An 18,334-nucleotide genomic window follows, 5' to 3' on the forward strand; every position below is an offset into this window, starting at 1 on the left:
CCCACCAAATCTAGCGTGAAGTAAAATTCCCTCACACACTGAAGTGCCACTGAAACTTACTCCATTCATTTTCAAGGGTCTTCCCCATGTTTCAGTCAGCTTAGCGTAAGCCTATTAAAAAATTCTTGAGGCTTCTAAGGGAAAAAAAAAAATAATCAGGACAAATACTGGCCATAACTGATTACAAAGTTCCTGCATTGCATGAAGCCATCCCAGTTGCCCAACTTGTGCTGGGCTTAAGCCTATTTTATTATCTTTTCAATGCACAGCAAAGGCACAATGCTTTTCTCTTGTTGGGAAGACACACTACAGGTACCAACAGCACTTGAAAAATGCAGAGTTCATCAACAAACCCAGAGCTCGGAGAGGCACATTAGCGGTACCTGGGCACAGAGGCTGCCTGAGGCTCCCGCAGCCGTAAGGTGTGTGCAAGAACACGCTTACACAATGAAGACAGTTTGCGTTGAAGATAACATGGTTTATTTCTTCATGATATTCAGATTAAAATGTATCAATGTATTTAGCACAATACTACATTTTAGGACAAAATCATCAGTGCTTTGCAAGTCTTCATAATGTTTATTCATTATAAATAGTAAATATTTACTGAACTTTTTACATGAAAGACATTTATGTTTTTTATTTTTGTTGGGGTTTTTTTGTTGGTTTTTTTGTCTTTTTACAACACGTGTTGTTGTAGAGGCTGCAACACAAAGATAATATTTCATTTTTCCATCACCCTTAAGACCGATGTGTGAACTAACCTCTGTACTGAACCTAGTCTAACTCACTACTTCATAGTCCTTAACGCTAAAAGGAATGTATTTGTGTTCTGCCTCTCAGTTTGTTCCAAGAATAGAGAGAAATAAATAACACCGCCTTCCATCTTCTTCCTCCTCTCAACATCACAAAACACAAATTTATTGACATTCTAAAATGTCACAATGCAAACTTCTTGTAAACCTTGGTTCCTATAATTATATTTTCTATATTGGATATCACTGTATAATTTAAACAAATATGTCAAATACAGGTCCATTTCTGTCTGTCCTGTACATCACTAAAAAAATGTAAACGTAATAATTTCTTCTTATTGTTTCCTGAAAATGACCTTTAAATCATGATTACCAAGCTGGATTTTAGTTGTCCAGCAGACTGCAACATTTCTGTATTTTATCATCAGGAATTACGCACTGCAAAAATAAAAGTACCTGCAAAAATATAGTTCTGATTCTATCTATATGACTTTGGATGATGCCAAAGTTTGCGTGAGGTACACAGTATTGCACATTGCTAGGCAGTTGTGAAAAATCGGTCATGTTGTTGTTGAATTTTTTCTCTCCCATGTTTGTTTGAAAAGGTACAACAGACTAGGAAAACACATACAAAAAAGTAGAATCTGTTTTTTGTGTTACACAAGATCTTGTCTCTCAGTAAAGCAAAACTTGTAAGTGGCATTTATTGACAACATGATTACAAAAGCACGGTAAGATAACCAGTAAGTTGCTCTGGAAGTCTTTCGCACTTATCCTAGGTTCCTATGGACTGTGACGTTTCCTCTTGATGACAATTTCCAGTGTGTAAAATGAAATAGGTTCTCCTGCCCTTGCTTCAGAAACTGAGCAGTTTTAAGTTTAGACTAAAGTCAGCACTGGATGTCACATAAGTCAGAGTATGCAGAGCTCAACTGCTCTAAGTTTCAAAATGTTCCATTTGTCCCCATCAATACACATTAATTTCAGCAACAAAAAATGGAATGTTTTGCCAGGCAGTAATATTAAATACTGCTTTCTTTTGTATACCCACTCATAATGAACCGTGTCACATTTTATTCATTCATTATTGCTTTTGGCCTTTGTCTTCTGTATAGCTTTGTCCAGCCTTCAAAAGTCTACTAAAAGCTATGACTGGAGAGAACATAACAGGCCGGCTTATTTAAGCGGGACTGCCCCAGTTTAGACTGCAGTGTGTTGAGAAGATCCCTCGTATCCAAGCCTTGGAGGGAGACCGGAAAACAAGGCCAGCTTTAACTTGAAGTGGACAGTTCATTTATGCAATATCTGGCTTCAGATAATGAAAGGCACCTGCAAAAAAGCAAAAGAAGCTTTTTAAGTCATGCTGTGACAACCTCACAGCATGGGGCCATGCCAACTACAGGTTGACATTGTCATATTTAATACTGATATATCAAAGGAAAGGGACTAATATTTTTATTCCTAGGACAAGTTTGACAAAACTCTACGTATCTGGGATTATATACTGTAATGATTCTTGAGCTGACCTCATTAAGAACATGTGTTTCTAATAGTGGAATGCCAGTGGTTATTTCATTTTGGACAACCCTTATGTTTTACCTAATGGCAATCAGGTTTCATGTCTCAACAATTAATAACATCAAGATGTTGTTGACATCACTTAAGAAAATAATTATGCAGCAGAAATCTTGCTCAAACAATCAGTTATCTCACCAGTGCACTCGGCTTGGCTTTGAGGAGAAGTAACAGTCAGCCATTAGTTTCTCTGCTCACAACTCCCCTTGTTACGGACAGAAAGCACAGACCGTTGATAAATGGGTACAGTACGGCACTTCACCATGCAAATGTCCCAATACTCACTTTGTCCGTATTGTCCATACTGGTAGCCCGTGACAGGGTCCATGCTGTAACCCGTGGTGCTGTAGGTCGGTGGGCAGTAGGACTGGGATGTAGGCAGGCTGTCTAAGCTCTTCATGTGATCTAGCCGCTGGCTGCAGCTGGCCGAGACAGTGGTGGTGGGCTCCAGGCCCCCAGTTAAAGGGGACAGGGCATAATCAGTTTGGGGCTGGTGAGGCACACCACCGTGGTTAGTCAAGAGTCCCATTACCTAAAAGGTAGAGTAATAGAAAGAGTTAAATTATGTGAAGAACTGTATTGATTACAGAGCCACAGGAGCTCTCAAGTCTATCATTTGATTTCTGAAAATAGGTAGACTTGGTGTTCCAATCGTGCTTTGACTATCTCACCCAAAGAGCAAGTGGAACTCGGTTGCATCATCCACCAAAATAAAAACTGAAAGTGATACCAAAGGCAAATAAGGAAAATAATTTTAAAAATTTTTATGATTTTAGAGTGCCTGATCCCATGTCCCAGCTGGGATCTCTGCAGATGTTTATTCCTCGAGGACTCAATTATAAGAGAATAAAAAGCAAGCAGTCACTCTTTAGCCACACTGTCCTGCATGATCTACAAACACAGAAAAGCTGTGGAAAAGCTCACACAATTTCCACCCCCCCCCCCAAGATCAGCAGTCAGTAAAATGAAGCTGATTTGTAGCGGATCCCAGCAACACCGCTGATGGAAGTAACAAAGAATCCCAGCACCCAGAACCACCTGAATATGTGGGGAAGGGGCAGAGCAGCCCTAACTCCTGTTGCTGCGTGCCCTGTGTGCTGGCCTGCGAAGAAATGAATGGCGAAGGAGTGAAGTGCTGGCCGTAACACCAGTTCTCAACTCCACCCACTGCGTTAGAGGACACAACAGAAATGGTCAGGCGTTCCCGACTGGCTTCAAGTCGACTGTGACTCCCTTAATAAGCTGCTTGTATGTGAACAGTTATGAAATCAGCGGTCAAGGTTAGCTGAAAGGAGATTCCTGGAAAATACATGCTTGTCCCTATAAAAGCCCAGCCCTCTAGCCCATGATTCCCGGTAGAATAGCAAAAAAAATTTCAAAAGCATCTATGCTTTCCAGCAAGAGTGAAGAAAGCACAAAAATCACTCACACCGTAGGCTGATGTGCATTTCCTTTCCTGGCACACTGCTATAGCACATTTTGCAAATAAGCACTACTCAGAGAATTGCTCGCTTTTGCTGGAGGAAGTTGCACTGCAAAGCCTGAGAAACAAGTCTGCAGCTTGTAACAAATGGATGGCATACAGCTTCTGCCAAAACAGCATATTCTGATAATTTACAGGTTGTTCTTCCTTCACAAAGGCACTATGAATATCTGACATATGCTATTTGATAATCATTTGGCTTTACTGCACTTCTTACCATAAGCTAAAAAGAAATTATTAAAATTGGAGTCTATTTTGTAAAGAATAAATCTACGCTCTTATGAACATGTCTGGTTCCTAAAGCTCTGATGCTTCTTCTTGAATTGTGTTTCTTTTCCATCACAAAATAAAACAGATTGTTATTGTTATTGTAGGGAGCTTGTGGTCCCAGCTCTGAGTTTTGTTTGTTTTTTAATAAATAAATGAAACACCCCCAGGGATCATGATTTAAATTGGAAGGAAGACCTGTCCAGGTCTTACATGTCTGATAAGGAAAAGAGCAACAGCCACAAGCAGAGTACTTAAAAAAGCTGAGAAAGAAATTCAGTTATTACTTACAGCACTAGAATGTTCACTTGTTTCACTAAGCAGAAAAACAGGAGTTTAACTGATGGTATTTTCTGAATGTTTCACACATGGAAGTATTCATCCAAAAAGAAGTTTCAAAATATATCCAAAGACTTCATTTAGATACTGAAATCTTAGAACTTTTAAGTTAAAAACACAAAAAAAGAATTTGGATTCAGGCTAGAAGATATTTTCTATCTAATTCAAATAACCTTTTCAATTCACAAAACCTATTAAAAGGATTTGAGGTTAATAAAAAACAATTTCAATAATCTCTGGAATTTCCACACATTGAAAAATTATGTTATTTGCACAGCAACCTGCACAGCATTTTGTCCCAAAAAACCCTAAAAGTTGAAATAACTGGGCTCTCAACTTTTTCTTCTAAAAAATGGTTCCTGAAAAGTATTAAAAAAAATGGTTCCTGAAAAGTATTAAAACTTCTACAGGTTATATTAGTAAGTTTTTCTGGTTATGAATTCTAGATATTTTTCTTGTACTTTTGGAAAAAGATATAGTCCTGATAATCTAGCATGCTTAACAATCTGATATGGCATCAGCAGGATACCGTATTAGAACCTATGTTCATTTAGATTATATTAATCCTTGTGCTTTAAAATTAACACCAACAGAGTTTAAAAAAAGAGACAGTGCCACAAAAAACACAGCTTAACTTAAACATTTACATTGAAAATTACTGCTTTGGAGAATATTTATGTTGGCACAAGTACCATGGTTTTGACTACCGTTTAAAACACACGTGGTTTATCAGAAATCTGAAATAAGTGCTCAGCCCTTTCCACTCCCGCATAGCACCTATGCGATACCGGTATTTACGGGGCTTTCCACGTTCTGTTCCAAGCTCAAGAGCAGGGAGAAGGGGCTGGGCTCGCATCGCCCTCGCAGCCCCGCTGCAGTCCCCATGGCAATCTTCTCCACATGAGAGCTCTCCCATCACATGCTGTCTCTGTCTGGACTCAAATGCCAAGTTGTGCAAATAGCTATTTTACGCACTACATACTTTAACTAAACTTTTTTCTGTTTAATATTTTAAACAGAATAGAACCCAAGACAACTTTATTTGGACTTTGCCAGCAAAAACGGTGAGCTCAAAAACTTTGGGATTGGAAGTTATTTTAGAGATTAGCCTTGAAATTTAAACCAGGATCCAGACATGATCTCAAAAGCCACTCGAATTTTGGTAGCATCTCAATTTGGATATAGATTTATCATCAAATGCTTATTTTGTCAGAGAAGATATTTACTTTTAAAATTTTAATTTAATCAGGTAATGAACATCTTTAGGCATCTTTTTATTAAGCACATATGCACCTAATAGACACTTTGGAGCAGAACTGACATAGCTCTCTGTCTCTGAGGTGGAGAAAACTGAACTCTGAACAGTAACCATCTTCTTAGAAATATCCTCTTCAGGGGCCTTCAAAATCATCCTGCAGTTGATTAGCATCTAAATAATTAGATTTTTGGTCATGTCTGTTTTGAAAGCTATAAGGGAAGTAGCCTCAGGGCAGAAGTCTTTTGTACCGTATGTGCCATGACCTTATCACCCATACAAGGAGTTACAGGAAGGGCATGGCTGACTTTCACCTAATCAATTAGAAAGCCATTAATGGGCCATGGCTGCAAGATGCTTAGCACCCTCAGCTTAGTCGTGTACAAGAGACACACAAAGATCTGGATTTTGCAACTCAGATCTTCTGCTGATATAAAACAGTATAGTTCTAAACAGGTGAACAGATCTGATTGTTTTACAATAATTAAGGAAGAAAATAAATTTATTCGATCCATATGCTATTCAAATTACTAGAAAATATGTACTTCTCTCTGAATTCCTTCGGGAAAGCCAAAGTAGTAATTGTCAGCCTTGCTGATCTGTATCCCAAAGAACTTGAAAGAAAAATCAAGGACTGAGGTAACACCTAGAACCAAATGCTGCTGTAACTATTCAATTTATTTTAGAAAAGAACTCCTATAAAGGCAGAAAAAATCAGGCTGTAAGTTTTTGGCCACATATATTTTGTTCTCATCTTTTAAAAAAAACACAGAATGTTGACACAGAGTCTTTGAGCTTATACAATAAAAGACAGTATACAAAATCAATGAAATTGTTCTGTTCTATTAGAAAACAAAGGTGCAATTAGGAATAAGCGAAGAGAATGCAGCAAACTGCAATGACCAAACTCTACAGAAAAGTTTTCAGAGAGCACATCCCAAGCAAACCAAAATATTAATGAGGACAAATCCCTTGCTGGTGGGGTCAGCACAGCATCACCAGCTGAGAATATGATCCAGAAAGAAGAGGAGAAATTGAATGATGAAAGCCCTAAACACCATGTATGCAACATCTGGTCCATTATCAGCTATTAGAAAATACTTCTATTATCAACAAAATAAAGGCCATTAAACTGAGAAAAATCTTATTCTATTTAAATGAAACATTATGCCTGTTAATGTGGTTGGTATATTAGGATGTAGGACCTACCATAGGCACAATAAAATTCTCATATGTTTTAATTCATTTACGCATGCCTGCATTTAATATGCTTTGTGACCATGTCTGCAATTAATATGATTTATGAGAAAAGAACATGTGCAATATTTTTTGGGTACAGTGATACATTTTCTCCTCCTGTGAATGAAAGATTTAATGAAACAGCTCAAGGAAAATTGTTGGCAGTTAAAGTATTAAGTTGAACTGACAGAATCATGAGTAAACTTTAGTGGAGTTAATGATATCCTCTTATCTGACCCTGACACATTTGCAGCATGTAATTTACAGAAGCTCTGTCCAGGGAATCTTGACAAATGCTCCTAACGATGTCAGGGCAATGTTCCATTCTAATGTAAACCAGATGTGGGTCAGATACCCTCATTCATCACTAACACTGAAAATTTCAAACTCCTCCTGAGATGAATGGCATTACCTGCTGTTCACTCTTTTCACTGTAGAAAAATATCTCAAACAAAATATTGCACAAGAAAACACAAAAATGATGGTTCTTATGCATTAGAACGAGATATTTTAGATTAATTACAATTAATTAGCTACACGGATCTACACCTACAGGATCCTAGAACCATGTCGCTGATTCGTTTTACATATATATTTCTGCCAAACAGATGAGGAAACCTAACAGAAAGCATTTTCATGCCAAATGGCAAGCACTGGGAGCCACGTACTTGCTTACTGAAAATAGGAGCAAATACACTGACTTTGAACATCTGATGATCTGACCATCTTCATACTCGTATCAGATGAGACCCCATACTGATTTCACACCACCAGATATCAGTGGTAGCTATACTGAAATTAGAGAAGGTGCACTGGTGTACATTTAGGGCAATTAAGAGGATAACTTGATCCTTCATTAATTATATTTTTATCTACAGATCACTAGTGTTCACAACATTATCACAGCCTGTCAATGAACTCGTGTCTTTTTTCAGGTGCCAGATCATGGAGTCACAGGACCAGGTAACGTTAAAAAAAAATAAATTCAAAGATAAGCTAATTATCTATCTCCTGGTTGTACGGAAAAGCTTAAAAAATGTCAAGACAACTGAAAAAGTAAAACAGCAAGCCCAAAGAGAAACACATGCTTACAATTGATATATATATATTAATATAGAAGTGTGTATATATATATATATGAATTTGAAGTGTATATACATAAAACTAAACATCTCAAAACTTCTTCAGGCAGTCTCAGAGACTGTAGACTCATGAGTTTAAATGCATAAATATGGCAATATTACATACAACAGTTCATAACAAGACTAAATTTGAGATTTCATTGCTCTCTGCCTGTAAACTCTTCTCCCCCCACCTTCTACTCAACCCAAAACACAAAAGCAGGATTCTGGCCATCATGAAAACCAGCCCAGCTATCTCTAGGTGGTCTCTCACACATCTTCCCTCCACAACTGCAATACATGCGTTTGTTCCCTCTGAAAGCAAAACAAACAAAAAATACACCTTTTTTTAAAAAAAAAATAAATCAAAAAGCACTCAGTTGTTTTTGCTGGCAGATGGCCAGGGGATGCAATCTGCAAAGCCATCACAGAAAGACTCTTACCCAACTCTACATTTGGCCCTACAATAACAGCAATTGCATTATCTATGCCTACATAGCTGGATTTACCAGTAGAAATTTCCTACAAATTCCCAGCCATTTAGGTAAAAGCAGTAAGTTATCAATAAAGGTCAGGAAAAAGAAGATAATGGACAAGTATAACTAGAGGAATCCAACCAGTATTGAAGGGTTCATTTATGAGGCTCCCATTAATGTATATGCCAGGGTCTCTAATCTCTAATTACTCGGGAAAAACAAGTGTGTTGCTGTTTTGATTAGGGGAAGCCTCTAGGTATTCTGACTCAGCACTCAGTCTTTCTTTTATAAAAAAATTACTACTGATATCCTGTCAAAAAATCAAGATAAAAATAAAATAGTTATGTCTAGAGAGTTAGGAAGCTTTGAAGGAAACTGAGCCCAATGCATTTAAAGATGGATACATGGCTTTCTAGAGTGACTTTGCGAAGGATGAAATTATGCTCTTTCTAATTCCACTGCAATATTCATGCCATGGTATTTTTAGTACCTTTCTTTGGAAATCTGAAGTACAGAGTATAATTAAGGGCTCAAGTAAGCCATCTGTGATTACTTATGACAAAGCCCTCATTCATGTTTAATTGGATAAATATGCAAGTATTCAGATTCCTGCTGATATTTCTATTTTGTAAATTCATTAAAGAATTAGAAGTTCACCAATGCATGCCTGTCATATACTCTGTGAAGGGCTGACTCAGTTAACAGTGGTTCAAGTTGAACTTCAATGTGTAGCAAAAGCAAAAAATTATTTTAAGGGTTGCAGTGACAGCGAATACTCAGCCTGCGTATATTCTAAATGGTACAAATTATTATGGAGGAAGATAAGTCAGTTTTGTGAGCAGTATCATCAAAAAAGGGTAGAGAAAACCAAGAAAGTGATACGTTTTATATATATTGTGTCATTTTACTATTACATTTTTGTATTTAAGATAGCTGTATTTTTTACTGTATTTCTAAAATTTATTCTCATGAAATTACATTAAACTTGGCTTAAATTTCCAGAGAAGTCCAGAGCTTTTTTGTAACTCCATGTAAGAGTTCTGAGCTGTAAGAGGAGATTTGCTTTTAGAAAGCTGAAGCCCCACCCAAACCCTCCCAACTTATCTGGCGTAGTGGGGCTGGATGTGGAAATAGGCCCAGGGAGAGAAGGTAAGGTGGACATTCAAAATGTAAGGTCACCTGTTTACTGCTGTTGTGATATTAGTCTATTTTATTATATAAGTTATATACAAATATATATTTATAGTAGTTAATAATATTAAAATATTTACAAAACAAATAATAAATGTTATTATTCTTGAACAGTAACAATTACAAAAGTATTGGATCCCATTTATTTGTACCCACTCCAGAAACAGAAATAATGAATCCCATTGGCTCAACTTTTTTTTAAAATTAAAAAAAATGAAACAAAAACAAAAACTCGTGTTCATGAAAATGATATCATGTGAATTAACTTTCCTCCTCACAGAGAAATCCCTGACCTCTGTCTCATGTTCTTGGGTCATTAAGCGAAGAGCTCTCAAGGCCAAGTTCATTGTGACAAAGATGACGAGCTTCTCATTGGTGTGCAACTTGGATCTAAATGAAATGTTTCTTTGGGCAACCAGCTGGACAGTAATTCGACAGAAGGTACAGGAAAACGGGTAATAAATTAATAGTTGGGGTTTTTTTCCCCCTCTTCTCCCTCTTGATGAGGGAATGCAAGTTTTTAGCCACCGGTTCCTGTGTTTCCCTTAAAAGCAGAGTTAACAAGACAATATGAACATATCTAACTGATTCGACAGCTGCCAGCAGATCCATACTTCAGGTTAATGAAAACCAAGTGCTCTCAAAACTTAAGAGAAGCCAATTGCCTAAGATCTACCTCACCAAAGAGAGTTCCAGGATAGTTCTTAAACTCAGGCAGTGAAATGTTTTGACAGTAGAAGAAAGAAATCTTGAAATAGCTTGCATCTTTACTACTGTTCACAGAAAAGTTTGGAATTATCTTATGAAGATTATTCCTGAGCTCCAGGTAACAGCATGAGAACTGCAAACTCTGTTAAAGACTGTTACGATCTTCTACGCAACTCATTCAACATTCAACCCACTTCCCAGTTTGAAACTGCAGCCTTGACTCAGCTATGGGGGCAGATGACAAGGGAGAGGAAAAACAATTTTTTTCAAGGGCAAGGAGGGGAAAAAACAAACAAAAAAATCTATATCCAGCAGGTGACAGGTTACACGTTTGTTCTTTTTCCAGAAAAAAATTAACACTGCAGTACTATTTAAGCCTGGGTATCCTACAGGTTAAACCCAGGAAGCAAGCAGCCTCACAGGCAGCAATGCGAGCAGAGTATTGCAGCTCCACCTGAATCCACGAGCAGTCCAAAACGGCACGCTTCAACACCGGCAAACTGAACCGCCTGGTGTAGGGCAAACTCTGCTGCTTTGACACTAATAAAAAGCACATGACAAGGTCAAGGGATGCCCGTGTACACCGGAAAAGACTTTTTGCTTATCTTAAATGAAGCAGTTCAAAATATTGATACCCTGTCTTAAAAACACTCTGCTCTCTAATAAGACCATACACCTGCAGTTGCCAGACAAGTGTTTTTGCAGTTGCTCTTCTGCTTTCTATGGAACAATTGTTGATCGCTGTTAATGCTGGGATCAAAAAGTGACGTGCCAATTCTGAGGCCCACTTAAGTCCTATACACATGTATTAACACATAGATATGCTACTCCCTAATAACATTTAAATTAACAAATGTTTGTTAAAAGAAAATACACTAAGCAACTGAAATCTAATTTGAAAAGGAAATATAATATTCCCATAAACGTATGCATGAAAGCCAAGAAGCTGCATAACAAGCGTAGAAAACACAAAAATATGCAATTTACATATATTACACACTAATAATCTCTGTTCTGACATTGTATTTAAAAAGCTCTGGCTGAGATTGCATGCTTGCAGTTTGGTGGCTTTTTCATGAAATACCAACCAGGACACTCCTGGCTATCGGTTCCCCGAGACATTAATCTCTGTCTTATTCCTGCAAAAGTCGACCCTTGGCAGGTCTGTAAGACAGAGGTCCTCTCACCACAGCCAGGTAGCAACAAGTAAACCAGATGAACAAGCAGAATGATCAGTCATATGGAAGAGATCTGCAGATGCTGTCTTCATGTTAAAAAGTGCTGAATACTATTAGCAAGCTGGGACTCTTCCTATTCTCTTAAACAACAGCAACAACATTTTATTTCCCAGCCTGCAAGACAGCTATGTTATGGAGTATTCTGCTTCCTAAAACTGACCAAAATATACCATCTTCTCTAGCTTCTAAGTTCACGGCTAAGACGATAAAAATAAAATTACAGCACTCTAGCCACCTCCCTTTGTCCTCTGCCTTCACCGAGTGCTTCCCTGAAACAACATATTCATCCAACATACTCAAGAACGGAGTTAGAAGGGAAATACCTCGTGTGGAAAATAAAGCTTCCCTGGGGGTTCTGCATGTCAGCCCCTCATTTCGAATAAATTGAAGTCAAGAGGAAAACAGGGTTTAAGCCTGGTAGGAACATGATCCCATGAATCTTCATATTAGATTTTGTTCTGCATGTTCCGAGGTGTTTGGGGTTTTTTTTTACATCACAAAAGATTATTTGGGCTTCTGACAAAGTGCCCTTCCCCCCTCCCTCCCAAGTCACCGTAAATTCAGCTTTACACACAGTATGTCCAGAGCACTTGCCTGAGAGGACATTGATGGGTGGAAACATTATGCTAATTGCTCACACACCCAGATTTATTGTGGTCAAAAATCCATTGGCTAGTAAAAAGACCTTCTTTCCTTCTCATCTAAATTCCACGCACACAGGCAGGGCACTGCAACATGCCCACTCAGCAGGAAAACTCCTGTTTCTCTCTCCGCAAACTCCCCAACGCAGAACTGGTTTTCGGCTTGCCGGCCACCCGAGCGCCTGCAGGAAGCACCCCGAGGAAGCGCGCCCAGGAGATGCGCTGTGACACCCCCCACGACTCAGGGGCATTTCACACACGGAGACGGCGCCCAGCCGTGACCGGCGTCTGAGGCTCTTCTTTCGAGCATAAAGCACAATTGCTGTTTTGCTAGAGGCCCATAATTTCTTGCACATAATTTACATACTCGAGGCTGTATCACTCCCTCATACAAACACAAAGCCTAGGCATGCCATTTTATACATGCTTACGTTTCATACATGTCTCTAACTCATTGTTCAGGCCCCAAAACAGTTTGGTTTAAAGGAGCTGTCGGTAACACAGAGTGAATTTAGGGCTGGGATTTTTGTTTGTTTGATGGAAATATCTTTATTGGCCAACAAAGGTAATCATTCAGTTGTGAAGAAGCTGTTCAAAATCTAAATGGATATAAGTAATCTCCTGTACGCATTCAGTGATCAACACAACCTCAGCTTCTGAGTGATCAGCCTTCTCCTAGACCTGTTGGTAGAGATGCAGGATAGGGCCAGAAGCTCTAAGCACTTGGGTAGGAAAAGGTTTCAAAAGTCTAAGGAAAAACAACAAAAATCAGACATTTCACAGAGTAAAGATAGGGCTGGGTGTAAAGAAGCACAGTAACTGATTAAAGATGTCTAATCTGCTCTGGGATCTTCTTTTGATTATATCAAACCTCAAATCAGAAAGACTCTGGGGGGAGGAAACCTGGCCTCACTTTTTTGTCTCACTTTGCCCAGACACCACAAGATTTCTTTACTGTTGTGCTCCACTTGTGCGGCACACACAATAAAAACTTTGTGAAAGGAAAAAAAGATCACAGTTTCCATAGCCAGAACCAACACACATTTAAACTGACACTAACAACTACTTTTGATGGATTAATGCTGAATCCCAGAAAGATGTTTATGTCAAAATTGTGGAAGCCTTGCACACTACAAAACTGGCCATTTAAAAAAAAAAAAAAAATGACACAACTAATATAATGTCATGGCTTTTGTTAGAGATTGCATTTAGAAATCAGAATTCTTTAGAACAAAATCCATTCAAGTCTTGTTGGAAGTACATCCGTTTGTTTTTCTGTTGGTATTTTTTTCCTGAGGTTTCAAGCCATAAAGTTTTGTACCCCACTCTGTGCTATAGGAATCTGTGAAACTTAATTACATTTACTGTTACAAAAAAGGGTTTATGAACTTTTGCCTTTGGGCAAAAATGTTTATTTCATTGCCTTTGTTATTCATTCTTTTCAACTCCAGTGCCTTTGAACTTTTCAGCTGCACAGAGTTATCACCGTTGCACAGGAACCAGGAACTGTACTCCCGAGATGCAAACCACAAGTTGAAGAAAACGAAGGAGGCAAAGATATATGAGTCGTTATTTTGGCCACCCTTTGTGCCATTAAAATCTCATTTTCTGCCTATTAGAATGCCCTCTCCCTGCTTAGGCAGTGGTGATAGTCAGTGATTAGTGTGTAATTGAGTATAATTGTCTTTTCACTTTTCATTTGTGTCATTCTGAGCTTCTCTCTGTTTTTCTAACCACTGAGAGGAAAAAAGGGTAGAAAGCAGATAAAGCTGTTAAAACTCTCACTTTCAGCCCTGAAGAGATTCCTGATTGTAATTATAGATTGCATCCTCTTTGTGACTTCTCAGAATTTAGTGGACATCTCTTTCCAAGCACCTGGGCAAAGCTCTTGCTAATAAAATAAACTACCATCTATTCAAGCTTTAACTAATAATGTCAGCTTCAGACAGATGCTACGCGTAGGAAAATTTAACCAACCTTCTGACACTCAATTATCAAGGCAATTTATTAACATGATTTCCTAAAAAGAGCTCATGCAAATTAGAAAAACAATTATGGTATTCATGCATTTATATATTGCCAAAGAGCAGTAATACTCCTAATTTATGTATTTATAACTCGATTACGGTTCATCTCAATGTGTACTGCTCAGCCCTTGGAACTCTCCTCGTACAACTTGCCCGTAATGTTCCTGAAGCATTTGGTAAAACCTTGGTGAGGTTATCTTAAAGAGATATTTTATTTGTAGAAACACCTACATGATCTACTTTCTGTACCTAGCCATTCATCTTCAGGAAAATAGCAGCACATTACAAATGCTTGACAACTGAATGTAAACATGAAGCCTGCATGATTACATTATAAATCGCTTGAAATTAAATATAAGCTATGACTCTTGATTCAGCCAGTAAGAGGAAAAAAAGTAAAAAAAGAAGGAAACTAGCAAACTGAAATCATGTGGCTTGTATAAAGAATACATTATGGTTTAAATTTGGCAATTCATTATGCTGTGGCCTGAGGGAATAGACTCTTTGGTTCTGGTATACAGCAAATCCTCTGTCTGAAAACACAGGACTGACCTGAGGTGAAAGGCCATTGCCAATGGCAGGGTTCATGGGATTTGAGGGCCCGGACGGAGGCACAAAGCTGTCTGTATAGCTGGAAAATCCATGCCTGGTGCTGGGTAGGCAATAGGCAGAGCTGCTCTCTGGATTCGAAGGGAGGCTGCTTTGGTGTACAGTGCTTGGAGGGAGAGGCTGAGGTCTATGGACGGTGCTGCTTGGATCAGACACGGCTAGAAGCAAAAGAAACACGTTGATACATTTCCCTCCCTTTTTCTGGCATAACAAGTTCATTATGTGAAGCTCAACTTGACACAATTCCATCAGAACCTGCATGTAAATACTGGTTAAATAGAAAGGCAGGTCTTTAATATTGCTAGATATTTAACAGGCCAGTTAAATTACATAAAAATTCTTAAAAGACTGTAAAAATTACAACAACAGAAACATGCAGTTTTCAGACAATCCTCAGTGGTACATATTGTTCAGAATTGCTACAGCAAAACTAAAAAGAAACTTTATATTTATATATATATCATATACAAGATAACATACTTTATATATACACACACACACATATAAAAAGGAAAATCTTAATTTGCTTAGAAGACTGGTAACAGGCTTTCCCTTCCTGGTCACAGCACAGAAATTCTGCTGTGATCTGTAGTAAACCTAGCAACGGATGGGAGAAGTCCTGGGCTTTGCAAAATTCCCTTAATTAGAACATGGCCTGGCAAAAACATCCACCAAGAGTTATGATCCAAATCTCAAGGAGGGAGCAAAGAGAGCACAGTAACTTGTCTTCCAAAAACTCACCTGTAAGGTTTTTCTTCAACAGTAAAACCTAGAATAGCCTGGATTTGAAGCTCTGTTCCCCTCCTCCCTAAATCCATCAAACTTCACAGAGTTTCTGATAAGGTTAATACAAATTCTTTACCATATTGAGAGTTGCTACTATCTGATGTGAAAAAAGACGGTCTAAATAGATGAGGTTTTCCACCATTAGATAAATATTCTGAGTACTCACAGAAGTTTCCAGTGCACCATCATCGAAAGCAACAAAAACGACAGAATGCAGCTGCGGCGCCGTTCCCTGCCACGCCAGGCGCTCTCAGTGGAGGAGGTCAGCGCGGCGGAAGGGCAGGGAAGCGTGTACATCGCTTTACCAAACACTGCACCTCTGTTATGCATCAGGCTGCTGTTTCTCTGGCTAGCACCCTTCACCTGTAACCGCACCTTTCTTGCAGCAAAACAAACCTGAGTTCTTACATGCTTAAAATAAGCAGGCTTGCAAGGTCCTCACTGACTCAGACCCTAAATTAGCGAACACCCCTTTTTCTACATTAGAGAAGAAAATGTCTCTGCAATGGATCGACACAGGAAACCCTCAGTAACACTGTGCTAACCAAGTACCTGTTGGCTACTGTACCTTGCGGTATGGAGGTGGGTTGATAGGAGGGCTCAGAGAGCTGGTACGTCGGCAAAGTTGGCATGGCACTGGGTGGAAATCCTCCTGGGATCAGATGGTTGAAAGCCATCAGTTGATTGGCTCCTGCCTGTTTCCTCCATCTAGCGCGACGGTTACTAAACCAGACCTACAAATGTTTTAATTAGGGACATTTGATTTTTGTACATTTAATGCGGGTGCATCAGAAATAATGGTATCATGTTTCAAATGCATTCAGTGTCTGAGAAGAGAGTTACAGAAGATGCACACTGGGCTTGGAGCTCCCAGGCAAGAAAGCAGCCTTTGGCACACACTTCCATAGTTCAACAGACACAACACACGAATCCCAAATCCTAGTTTCCTCTCAAATACAGCCTCTCCTGAGAAACAAGCTGACTAACACTTTCAAGCTTTAGTGCTTTTAATAGCTATCAATCACTGTCCTTTTTATGCCAGATTTAATGAGAAAGGGAAAACCTCTCCATTTGATCTAAGTGCCAGCCAAAGCTATCCGGTCTGGATTGTATTGTCTTTATATTTAATTTGCTGACCAGTTAGTGGCATCACTTAATGCACTGTTGGAAGGTGCTTGTGTTTATACGTTGTGTTTATACTATATTGCCCTAACGATCAACAGAACCTTAAGCTTTTAATTTGAAAAATACATGCCCCGTGTACAAAACACACAAATCCCTCCCAGCAAGTTTTCATGTATTCACACATGTACAAAACATCTCGTAATAAACTTGACATTAACAGCAAATCCAAATTTCAGTACTAGATTAGCACTTCAGAACCACTTTGAAATCTGTTCTCAGGACAGGGCACCAAACAGATGAGGCTTGAATTAGTGGGACATTCTAGCTATAAATCTGCTCTCCTTCACATCATTCTCAGTTTGTGTTTTAAGTTTTCCAAGTCTTGGGTGGCTTTTATTGCCTCTAAGCAAGGAAGAGGCAAGACTTCACAAATACAGACACAGTAAGAGTTGCAAAACACAGAGGTTAATATTGGTATTACCACGATTACACATTCCACAGATCGGAAGGGCAACCGGAAGGGCAACCAGCCACAGCAGGGGTGCCTGAATCAGCGTGCATCCACACTGCACTGCAACTTTTAGATTACAGTGCTCAGGTTCACGAAGTGGACCACCGCAGAAAAAAAAAGGCGGTTTGAGATAAGGGAGGCTACACACATTTGTAAATAAGCACATTATTACTCATAATTATACACCCTGAAACAGCTGCAGTGATCATCCGTGGATACAATCAATTAGATAAGACCTTAACCAAGTGTTAGTGCAAGGTAGCTCTGCACAGCCTGTAAGCCACTGAGGCATGTTAGCTGATGAGCCACATGTAGACATATTTGTAAAAGTAAGTTGGGTCTCAGATCTGTCACCCTTCCTGCAAGCAGCCCATGCTGGCTCATGAACCAGCCATCACAGACTGAATTTCTAGGTGTAACATCATTTACAAACCATGAGTCGCTATTACACAAGAGTGTAAAAACATTTTGGACTACACTGTGGGCTTCTCCTCCACTTGCTATTGCATAGCAGGAATTGTGGGACTCCCTGGGCCATCTGGTTCCTGATGTTGGCCATCTGTCACCACGTAGTTTGGTTCGGCTTCATCCTCCTTTCAGAATGGGATGCTCAGTTCACACACCTGCCTCCTACTTCAGCCACAACATCTAGTCCTCAATTGCACACTCCCACTCCAGTTTAAGATTTCGGACAGAGGGATAGATGGAGCCCCTGTTCTACCTCAGGAATCCCTCTCGGATTTTTTTACTATACATACCAACGCTCCCTCTGCCTCCAAATGAACCATTTCTGAAAGCAGCTGGTATGAACAAGGCACTGGGGTGGAGATGAGAGACCTGCAATGAGCAATAGTTGAGGATGGGTCTAGATTCAGCAATAATCTTTACCTTCTCATCCTACAGACATCTATATCCTTTTTCACCTCTCTCCTTACCCTTCACATCCCATTTAAGTCTAAATTTGTTATTTACTCCTCACAGACTCCTT

At 39.1% G+C, this 18,334-nt stretch overlaps 1 protein-coding gene across 3 annotated transcripts in view; it reads right to left on the reverse strand.

Annotated features, from left to right (window-relative positions):
* Window positions 1-561: 561 nt before the first annotated feature.
* The window catches only part of PAX3 (paired box 3), an 80,024-nt gene continuing 62,251 nt past the window's right edge, over window positions 562-18,334 (reverse strand). For all 3 annotated transcript variants that reach the window (XM_075417300.1, XM_075417303.1, XM_075417301.1), the window contains 4 exons: window positions 16,279-16,444; window positions 14,868-15,082; window positions 2,616-2,862; window positions 562-2,084 (listed from right to left, as the gene is read on the reverse strand). In XM_075417300.1, the coding sequence (XP_075273415.1) occupies window positions 2,050-2,084; window positions 2,616-2,862; window positions 14,868-15,082; window positions 16,279-16,444 (663 nt within the window). In that variant the 3' untranslated portion in view covers window positions 562-2,049. The remainder of the gene's footprint in view (window positions 2,085-2,615; window positions 2,863-14,867; window positions 15,083-16,278; window positions 16,445-18,334) is intronic.

This window comes from Opisthocomus hoazin, chromosome 4, assembly GCF_030867145.1.
Source record: "Opisthocomus hoazin isolate bOpiHoa1 chromosome 4, bOpiHoa1.hap1, whole genome shotgun sequence".
NCBI lineage: Eukaryota > Metazoa > Chordata > Aves > Opisthocomiformes > Opisthocomidae > Opisthocomus > Opisthocomus hoazin.